At 47.1% G+C, this 12,140-nt stretch overlaps 1 protein-coding gene across 3 annotated transcripts in view; it reads left to right on the top strand.

Annotated features, from left to right (window-relative positions):
* CPM (carboxypeptidase M) overlaps positions 1–12,140 on the top strand; it is a 110,762-nt gene that overhangs the window by 80,884 nt on the left and 17,738 nt on the right. For all 3 annotated transcript variants that reach the window (XM_040344027.1, XM_040344025.1, XM_040344028.1), the window contains one exon: positions 3,765–3,949. In XM_040344027.1, coding sequence (XP_040199961.1) covers positions 3,765–3,949 — 185 coding nt within the window. The remainder of the gene's footprint in view (positions 1–3,764; positions 3,950–12,140) is intronic.

Raw genomic sequence — 12,140 nt, 5'->3', positions numbered from 1 at the left:
AGAGGGGCAAATCCACAAAAGAGATACTCCGGCGTAAGCCGTCGTATCTCTGGTTCTAACTTTGGAACTGATCCTCAGAAGCAGTTTTCCTAAGTTAGGCAGAAGATCCGACATCTGTAAGGGACTTACACTGCCGGATCTTAGGATGCAGTACCGCATCCGCCACTGGGGGCATTTCGAGTCGAAATGCCTCTGTTAGTATGCAAATTAGCACTTAGGGCGATCCTCAAAGCTTTTGTACCTAGTTTTTTCGCCGTAAGTGTTAGTTTGCCTGGTGTAAAACTAGGGCTGCTTTTACAAGGTGTAAAGTTAGTCACACCTTGTAAAGGCCCATTCAAGCGACGGCATTTGGTATGCATTCCCGAGGGAGAACTCCATGCCAATTTTCAATGAAAAAAACGGCATGGGTTCCCCCTCAGGAGCATACCAGGCCCTTAGGTCTGTTATGGGTTGTAAGGAGACCCCCCTCCGCCGCAAAATTGACGTAGGGGGTCCCCCTACAATCCATACCAGACCCGTATCCAAAGCACGCTACCCGGCCAGCCAGGAAGGGAGTGGGGACGAGCGAGCGCCCCCCCCCCTCCTGAGCCGTGCCAGGCCGCATGCCCTCAACATGGGGGGGTTGGGTGCTCTGGGGCAGGGGGGCGCACTGCGGGCCCCCCCACCCCAGAGCACCCTGTCCCCATGTTGATGAGGACAGGACCTCTTCCCGACAACCCTTGCCATTGGTTGTCGGGGTCTGCGGGCGGAGGCTTATCGGAATCTGGGAGTCCCCTTTAATAAGGGGGCCCCCAGATACCGGCCCCCCACCCTAAGTGAATGGATATGGGGTACATCGTACCCCTATCCATTCACCTGTAGGCAAAAAGTAAAAGTTAATAAACACACAACACAAGGCTTTTTAAAATATTTTATTATTCTGCTCCGGACGCCCCCCCTGTCTTCGTTATTAGCTCAATTACCAGGGGGGGCTTCTTCTTCCACTCTCCGGGGGTCTTCTCCGCTCTCCGGGGGTGTTCCGCTCTCCGGGGGGGGCTTCTCCGGACTCCGGGGGGCTTCTTCCATCTTCTCCCCTCTTCCGCTCTTGACTCGGCGAACCCCGGTTCTTCTGCAGCTCTCCGGTGCCTTCTTCTTCAGCGCTGGCTGCCTGCTATGTTTGTGTGTTAGCTCGATTTCAAACAGGCAGCCGGCGCGGTCTTCTGTGACGTCAGGGTCTTCTGGTCTTCTGTTCTTCCGATGTTGCCTCGTCGCCTGTTGTCGCTGTAATGATGGAAGCGCGCCTTGCATCACATTTATATAGGCATCACCGTCCCATCATGCTCCGGTAGGTACCCACGTGGTGGGTGCACGTGGGTAGGCACCCACCACGTGGGTACCTGCCGGAGCATGATGGGACGGCGATGCCTATATAAATGTGATGCAAGGCGCGCTTCCATCATTACAGCGACAACAGGCGACGAGGCAACATAGGAAGAACAGAAGACCAGAAGACCCTGACGTCACAGAAGACCGCGCCGGCTGCCTGTTTGAAATCGAGCTAACACACAAACATAGCAGGCAGCCAGCGCTGAAGAAGAAGGCACCGGAGAGCTGCAGAAGAACCGGGGTTCGCCGAGTCAAGAGCGGAAGAGGGGAGAAGATGGAAGAAGCCCCCCGGAGTCCGGAGAAGCCCCCCCCCGGAGAGCGGAACACCCCCGGAGAGCGGAGAAGACCCCCGGAGAGTGGAAGAAGAAGCCCCCCCTGGTAATTGAGCTAATAACGAAGACAGGGGGGGCGTCCGGAGCAGAATAATAAAATATTTTAAAAAGCCTTGTGTTGTGTGTTTATTAACTTTTACTTTTTGCCTACAGGTGAATGGATAGGGGTACGATGTACCCCATATCCATTCACTTAGGGTGGGGGGCCGGTATCTGGGGGCCCCCTTATTAAAGGGGACTCCCAGATTCCGATAAGCCTCCGCCCGCAGACCCCGACAACCAATGGCAAGGGTTGTCGGGAAGAGGTCCTGTCCTCATCAACATGGGGACAGGGTGCTCTGGGGTGGGGGGGCCCGCAGTGCGCCCCCCTGCCCCAGAGCACCCAACCCCCCCATGTTGAGGGCATGCGGCCTGGCACGGCTCAGGAGGGGGGGGGGCGCTCGCTCGTCCCCACTCCCTTCCTGGCTGGCCGGGTAGCGTGCTTTGGATACGGGTCTGGTATGGATTGTAGGGGGACCCCCTACGTCAATTTTGCGGCGGAGGGGGGTCTCCTTACAACCCATAACAGACCTAAGGGCCTGGTATGCTCCTGAGGGGGAACCCATGCCGTTTTTTTCATTGAAAATTGGCATGGAGTTCTCCCTCAGGAATGCATGCCGAGCGACGCTGTCATTTTTTTTTATAATTATTTGTTTTCCCGGCGCGTCTTTTTTTCACCCGTCGTAACTTTAGTGTCCCGTCGCAATCCACAAAGCCGCCCGGCGTCAATTACGTTCGCGCGATGCACGTCGGGAAAATGACGTCACACGCATGCGCAGTACGGCCGGCGCGGGAGCGCGCCTCATTTAAATTGTAAACGCCCCCCGGAGAGGAGGAACGCCTTACGACGGCGGCACTTAACTTACACTGCTTGAAATTTTTACGTAAGTGCTTTGAGGATCAGGCACTTAGGTAAAAACTTTAAGTCAGTGTAACTTAACTGCTGAAAGTTAAGTTACGCCGCCTGGCTGAGGATTTGGCCCAGAGTTCCTGTGGCAGTTGTGGTTGAAATCTTTCTTGGTCTACCTGACCTTGGCTTGGCATTAAAAGAGACCCTAATTTTTCACTTCCTAATAAGTGATTGAACAGTACTGACAGGCAAATTCAAGGCTTTGGATATCTTTTTATATTCTTTTCAATCTTTGTAAAGTTTCATTACCTTGTTACGCAGTTTTTTTTTACTTCTTTTCTACCTCCTCATGGCTCAGTGCCTAGCCTGCTTAGTGCATCCATGTGAGAGCTAACAAACTCATTGACTATACACAGGCACACATTTTTATTTTAAAAGCCACAAATGTGGGAAATTAACCTTTAATTGCCATTTTAACCTGTGTGCCACCTTCTGTGTCTGTACCAATGCCAAACATTCCAGAGTATGTCAACTTTTTATCAGGGTCGTTTGGGTGATTTCTGTGATCATTATGATTTAAAAAGAATCCAAAAAAAACGATGTGATAATAAATGGCTTCATTTGATTGCTATCCTTAAAAAAACAACAGTTTTTTTTTGGCATGATCAGTCATATTTTCAATATTAATGCCAAGATTTCACAATTTCTGCCAGGATATGCAAACTTTTGAGCATGACTGTATACTGTATGTATCTTACAACAAACATGCACCAATAAAATAAGTATTTAGGCAGCTGGCTGGTTTTCAGGGAGAAATAAAATAGCATAGCAGCACATCTCTGTGTGTTCTGTAAATACTGTATATTCCTTTGAAACTTGCATAGAGGGGTTGCTTTGTAGTTCATTGAAGTTATCTGGGGTGCCTGATAAGATTTTTGATATTTCAGTTCAGTGCACAACGAGAACTAAATAAAGAGGTATTTTTCTGTACTTACAGAAAACATTGTTATTCTAAAATAAGAAAACTAATGCAGTCAGCACATCTAAGGACTGATTATCTGCAATATATTATATTTTTGTTCTTGGGTTTAAATATCTTATAAGATTTTAGCAAAACATAAAGTTGATTGACTTTACTGTATATTTCTTTGAGTTACCACTTGTATTATTTTTTTTAGAACCAATCAAAATGGATATGACCTGAACAGAAACTTTCCTGATTCCTTTGAGATAAACCCTGATCCAATCCAACCAGAAACCCAGGCTGTCATGAACTGGCTCAAGCAGGAGACCTTTGTGCTGTCTGCTAATTTTCATGGTGGTGCCTTGGTGGCTAGCTATCCATATGATAACTCTTATGCTAGTAAGATTCTGTTAAATATATTCCCTTTGTCAAATATTTTTTATTTTTTTCAAAAATAACACAAACAGAATGTAACAGAATTATATTTATAACCAAATATATACATTTCCCACTTTCACCCTAAATATAATGGACAAGACAGAATGCCCAAAATAGAATAATAATATATATATATATATATATATATATATATATATATATATATATATATATATAGGGCTGTTACTGATTAAAATTTTCGTGTTCGATTAATCGTTTTTTTGAATCGATTCATCGACTAATTTCTATTCATTATAACGCACATACATTTTTCGAATCACCACCATATATAGTCCCCACTGTAATATCCACAGACATCTCCCCACTGTAATATCCACAGACACCTCTGTCCCACTGTAATATCCAGAGACATCTCCCCCACTGTAATATCCACAGACATCTCCCCCACTGTAATATCCACAGACATCTCCCCCCCTGTAATATCCACAGACATCTCCCCCCCTGTAATATCCACAGACATCTCCCCACTGTAATATCCACAGACATCTCCCCCACTGTAATATCCACAGACATCTCCCCCACTGTAATATCCACAGACATCTCCCCCACTGTAATATCCACAGACATCTCCCCCACTGTAATACCCACAGACATCTCCCCCACTGTAATACCCACAGACATCTCCCCCACTGTAATATCCACAGACATCTCCCCCACTGTAATATCCACAGACATCTCCCCCACTGTAATATCCACAGTAATCTCTTCCACTGTAATATCCACAGACATCTCCCCCACTGTAATATCCACAGACATCTCCCCCACTGTAATATCTACAGACATCTCCTCCCTGTAATATCTACAGACATCTCCCTCCTGTAATATCCACAGACATCTCCCCCACTGTAACATCCACAGACATCCCCCCACTGTAATATATACAGACATCTCCCCCCTGTAATACCCACAGACATCTCCCCCACTGTAATATCCACAGACATCTCCCCCTCTGTAATATCCACAGACATCTCCCCCACTGTAATATCCACAGATATCTCCCCCATTGTAATATCCACAATCTCTCCCCCCTGTAATATCCACAGATATCTCCCCCACTGTAATATCCACAGACATCTCCCCCACTGTAATATCCACAGACATCTCCCCCACTGTAATATCCACAGACATCTCCCCCCTGTAATATCCACAGACATCTCCCCCACTGTAATATCCACAATCTCCCCCCCCCCTGTAATATCCACAGACATCTCCCCCACTGTAATATCCACAGACATCTCCCCCCTGTAATATCCACAGACATTTCCCCCACTGTAATATCCACAGACATCTCCCCCACTGTAATATCCACAGACATCTCCCCCACTGTAATATCCACAGACATCTCCCCCAATGTAATATCCACAGACATCACCCCCACTGTAATATCCACAGACATCTCCCCCACTGTAATATGCACAGACATCTCTCCCACTGTAATATCCACAGTCATCTCCCCCACTGTAAAATCTACAGACATCTCCTCCCTGTAATATCTACAGACATCTCCCCCCTATAATATCCACAGACATCTCCCCCACTGTAACATCCACAGACATCCCCCCACTGTAATATCCACAGACATCTCCCCACTGTAATATCCACAGACATCTCCCCACTGTAATATCCACAGACATCTCCCCCCCTGTAATACCCACAGACATCTCCCCCACTGTAATATCCACAGACATTCCCCCCCCCCTGTAATATCCACAGACATCTCCCCCCACTGTAATATCCACAGACATCTCCCCCATTGTAATATCCACAATCTCTCCCCCCTGTAATATCCACAGACATCTCCCCCACTGTAATATCCATAATCTCCCCACTGTAATATCCACAGACATCTCCCCCACTGGAATATCCACAGACATCTCCCCCAATGTAATATCTACAGACATCTCCTCCCTGTAAAATCCACAGACATCTTCCCCCCTGTAATATCCACAGACATCTTCCCCCCTGTAATATCCACAGACATCTCCCCCACTGTAATATCCACAATCTCCCCCATTGTAATATCCACAATCTCTCCCCCCTGTAATATCCACAGACATCTCCCCACTCTAATATCCACAGACATCTCCCCCCTGTAATATCCACAGACATCTCCCCCGCTGTAATGTCCACAATCTCCCCCACTGTAATGTCCACAATCTCCCCACTGTAATGTCCACAATCTCCCCACTGTAATATCCACAGACATCTCCCCCACTGTAATATCCACATACATCTCCCCCACTGTAATATCCATATACATCTCCCCCACTGTAATATCCATATACATCTCCCCCACTGTAATATCCACATACATCTGCCCACTGTAATATCCACAGACATCTCCCCCACTGTAATATCCACTGTAATATCCACAGACATCTCCCCCACTGTAATATCCACTGTAATATCCACAGACATCTGCCCCACTGTAATATCCACAGACATCTCCCCCCCTGTAATATCCACAGACATCTCCCCCACTGTAATATCCACAGACATCTCCCCCACTGTAATATCCACAGACATCTCCCCCACTGTAATATCCACTGTAATATCCACAGACATCTCCCCCACTGTAATATCCACAGACATCTCCCCCACTGTAATATCCACAGACATCTCCCCCACTGTAATATCCACAGACATCTCCCCCACTGTAATATCCACAGATATCTCCCCACTGTAATATCCACAGAAATCTCCCCCACTGTAATATCCACAGACATCTCCCCACTGTAATATCCACAGACATCTCCCCTACTGTAATATCCACAGACATCTCCCCCACTGTAATATCCACAGACATCCCCCCCTGTAATATCCACAGACATCTCCCCCCTGTAATATCCACAGACATCTCCCCCACTGTAATATCCACAATCCCCCCCCCCTGTAATATCCACAGACATCTCCCCCACTGTAATATCCACAGACATCTCCCCCACTGTAATATCCACAGACATCTGCCCACTGTAATATCCACAGACATCTCCCCCAATGTAATATCCACAGACATCTCCCCACTGTAATATCCACAGACATCTCCCCCACTGTAATACCCACAGACATCTCCCCCCTGTAATACCCACAGACATCTCCCCCACTGTAATATCCACAGACATCTCCCCCCCTGTAATATCCACAGACATCTCCCCCCACTGTAATATCCACAGACATCTCCCCCATTGTAATATCCACAATCTCTCCCCCCTGTAATATCCACAGACATCTCCCCCACTGTAATATCCATAATCTCCCCACTGTAATATCCACAGACATCTCCCCCACTGGAATATCCACAGACATCTCCCCCAATGTAATATCTACAGACATCTCCTCCCTGTAATATCCACAGACATCTTCCCCCCTGTAATATCCACAGACATCTTCCCCCCTGTAATATCCACAGACATCTCCCCCACTGTAATATCCACAATCTCCCCCATTGTAATATCCACAATCTCTCCCCCCTGTAATATCCACAGACATCTCCCCACTCTAATATCCACAGACATCTCCCCCCTGTAATATCCACAGACATCTCCCCCGCTGTAATGTCCACAATCTCCCCCACTGTAATGTCCACAATCTCCCCACTGTAATGTCCACAATCTCCCCACTGTAATATCCACAGACATCTCCCCCACTGTAATATCCACATACATCTCCCCCACTGTAATATCCATATACATCTCCCCCACTGTAATATCCATATACATCTCCCCCACTGTAATATCCACATACATCTGCCCACTGTACTATCCACAGACATCTCCCCCACTGTAATATCCACTGTAATATCCACAGACATCTCCCCCACTGTACTATCCACTGTAATATCCACAGACATCTCCCCCACTGTAATATCCACAGACATCTCCCCCACTGTAATATCCACAGACATCTCCCCACTGTAATATCCACAGACATCTCTCCCACTGTAATATCCACTGTAATATCCACAGACATCTCCCCCACTGTAATATCCACAGACATCTCCCCCACTGTAATATCCACAGACATCTCCCCCACTGTAATATCCACAGACATCTCCCCCACTGTAATATCCACAGACATCTCCCCCACTGTAATATCCACAGACATCTCCCCCACTGTAATATCCACAGACATCTCCCCCACTGTAATATCCACAGACATCTCCCCACTGTAATATCCACAGACATCTCCCCTACTGTAATATCCACAGACATCTCCCCCCCTGTAATATCCACAGACATCCCCCCTTGTAATATCCACAGACATCTCCCCCCTGTAATATCCACAGACATCTCCCCCACTGTAATATCCACAATCTCCCCCCCCCTGTAATATCCACAGACATCTCCCCCACTGTAATATCCACAGACATCTCCCCCACTGTAATATCCACAGACATCTGCCCACTGTAATATCCACAGACATCTCCCCCAATGTAATATCCACAGACATCTCCCCACTGTAATATCCACAGACATCTCCCCCACTGTAATACCCACAGACATCTCCCCCCTGTAATACCCACAGACATCTCCCCCACTGTAATATCCACAGACATCTCCCCCACTGTAATATCCACAGACATCTCCCCCCACTGTAATATCCACAGACATCTCCCCCATTGTAATATCCACAATCTCTCCCCCCTGTAATATCCACAGACATCTCCCCCACTGTAATATCCATAATCTCCCCACTGTAATATCCACAGACATCTCCCCCACTGGAATATCCACAGACATCTCCCCCACTGGAATATCCACAGACATCTCCCCCAATGTAATATCTACAGACATCTCCTCCCTGTAAAATCCACAGACATCTCCCCACTGTAATATCCACTGTAATATCCACAGACATCTCCCCCACTGTAATATCCACTGTAATATCCACAGACATCTCCCCCACTGTAATATCCACAGACATCTCCCCCACTGTAATATCCACAGACATCTCCCCCACTGTAATATCCACAGACATCTCCCCCACTGTAATATCCACAGACATCTCCCCCACTGTAATATCCACAGACATCTCCCCACTGTAATATCCACAGACATCTCCCCCACTGTAATATCCACAGACATCTCCCCACTGTAATATCCACAGACATCTCCCCTACTGTAATATCCACAGACATCTCCCCTACTGTAATATCCACAGACATCCCCCCCTGTAATATCCACAGACATCTCCCCCATTGTAATATCCACAATCTCTCCCCCCTGTAATATCCACAGACATCTCCCCCACTGTAATATCCATAATCTCCCCACTGTAATATCCACAGACATCTCCCCCACTGGAATATCCACAGACATCTCCCCCAATGTAATATCTACAGACATCTCCTCCCTGTAAAATCCACAGACATCTTCCCCCCTGTAATATCCACAGACATCTCCCCACTGTAATATCCACTGTAATATCCACAGACATCTCCCCCACTGTAATATCCACTGTAATATCCACAGACATCTCCCCCACTGTAATATCCACAGACATCTCCCCCACTGTAATATCCACAGACATCTCCCCCACTGTAATATCCACAGACATCTCCCCCACTGTAATATCCACAGACATCTCCCCACTGTAATATCCACAGACATCTCCCCCACTGTAATATCCACAGACATCTCCCCACTGTAATATCCACAGACATCTCCCCTACTGTAATATCCACAGACATCTCCCCTACTGTAATATCCACAGACATCCCCCCTGTAATATCCACAGACATCTCCCCCACTGTAATATCCACAATCTCCCCCCCCTGTAATATCCACAGACATCTGCCCACTGTAATATCCACAGACATCTCCCCCAATGTAATATCCACAGACATCTCCCCCAATGTAATATCCACAGACATCTCCCCCACTGTAATACCCACAGACATCTCCCCCCTGTAATACCCACAGACATCCCCCCCTGTAATATCCACAGACATCCCCCCCCCTGTAATATCCACAGACATCTCCCCCCACTGTAATATCCACAGACATCTCCCCCATTGTAATATCCACAATCTCTCCCCCTGTAATATCCACAGACATCTCCCCCACTGTAATATCCATAATCTCCCCACTGTAATATCCACAGACATCTCCCCCACTGGAATATCCACAGACATCTCCCCCAATGTAATATCTACAGACATCTCCTCCCTGTAAAATCCACAGACATCTTCCCCCCTGTAATATCCACAGACATCTCCCCCACTGTAATATCCACAATCTCCCCCATTGTAATATCCACAATCTCTCCCCCCTGTAATATCCACAGACATCTCCCCACTCTAATATCCACAGACATCTCCCCCCTGTAATATCCACAGACATCTCCCCCACTGTAATGTCCACAATCTCCCCCACTGTAATGTCCACAATCTCCCCCACTGTAATGTCCACAATCTCCCCACTGTAATATCCACAGACATCTCCCCCACTGTAATATCCACATACATCTCCCCCACTGTAATATCCACATACATCTCCCCCACTGTAATATCCACATACATCTCCCCCACTGTAATATCCACATACATCTGCCCACTGTAATATCCAGACATCTCCCCCACTGTAATATCCACTGTAATATCCACAGACATCTCCCCCACTGTAATATCCACTGTAATATCCACAGACATCTCCCCCACTGTAATATCCACAGACATCTCCCCCACTGTAATATCCACAGACATCTCCCCCACTGTAATATCCACAGACATCTCCCCCACTGTAATATCCACAGACATCTCCCCACTGTAATATCCACAGACATCTCCCCCACTGTAATATCCACAGACATCTCCCCACTGTAATATCCACTGTAATATCCACAGACATCTCCCCCACTGTAATATCCACTGTAATATCCACAGACATCTCCCCCACTGTAATAGCCACAGACATCTCCCCCACTGTAATATCCACAGACATCTCCCCCACTGTAATATCCACAGACATCTCCCCACTGTAATATCCACATACATCACCCGACTGTAATATCCACAGACATCTCCCCCACTGTAATGTCCACAGACATCTCCCCCACTGTAATATCCACAATCTCCCCCCCCCTGTAATATCCACAGACATCTCCCCACTGTAATATCCACAGACATCTCCCCACTGTAATATCCACAGACATCTCCCCCACTGTAATATCCACAGACATCTCCCCCACTGTAATATCCACAGACATCTCCCCCACTGTAATATCCACAGACATCTCCCCCACTGTAATATCCACAGACATCTCCCCCACTGTAATATCCACAGACATCTCCCCACTGTAATATCCACAGACATCTCCCCCACTGTAATATCCACATACATCTCCCCCACTGTAATATCCACATACATCTCCCCCCTGTAATATCCACAGACATCTCCCCCACTGTAATATCCACACCCCCCCCCTGTTATATCCACAGACATCTCCCCCACTGTAATATCCACAGACATCTGCCCACTGTAATATCCACAGACATCTCCCCCACTGTAATATCCACAGACATCTCCCCCACTGTAATATCCACAGACATCTCCCCACTGTAATATCCACAGACATCTCCCCCCTGTAATATCCACAGACATCTCCCCCACTGTAATATCCACAGACATCTCCCCCAATGTAATATCTACAGACATCACCCCCGCTGTAATATCCACAGACATCTCCCCCACTGTAATATCCACAGACATCTCCCCCACTGTAATATCCACAGACATCTCCCCCACTGTAATATCCACAGACATCTCCCCACTGTAATATCCACAGACATCTCCCCCACTGTAATATTCACAGACATCTCCCCCACTGTAATATTCACAGACATATTCCCACTGTAATATCCACAGACATCTCCCCACTGTAATATCCACAGACATCTCCCCCACTGTAATATCCACAGACATCTCCCCCACTGTAATATCCACAGACATCTCCCCCACTGTAATATCCACAGACATCTCCCCCACTGTAATATCCACAGACATCTCCCCACTGTAATATCCACAGACATCTCCCCCACTGTAATATCCACTGTAATATCCACAGACATCTCCCCCACTGTAATATCCACTGTAATATCCACAGACATCTCCCCCACTGTAATATCCACAGA

The sequence above is a fragment of the Rana temporaria genome, chromosome 3 (genome assembly GCF_905171775.1).
Source record: "Rana temporaria chromosome 3, aRanTem1.1, whole genome shotgun sequence".
NCBI classification, from domain to species: Eukaryota; Metazoa; Chordata; class Amphibia; order Anura; family Ranidae; genus Rana; species Rana temporaria.
The sequence above is the reverse complement of the archived record's forward strand: the minus strand, read 5'-3'. Positions and strand labels throughout refer to the sequence as shown.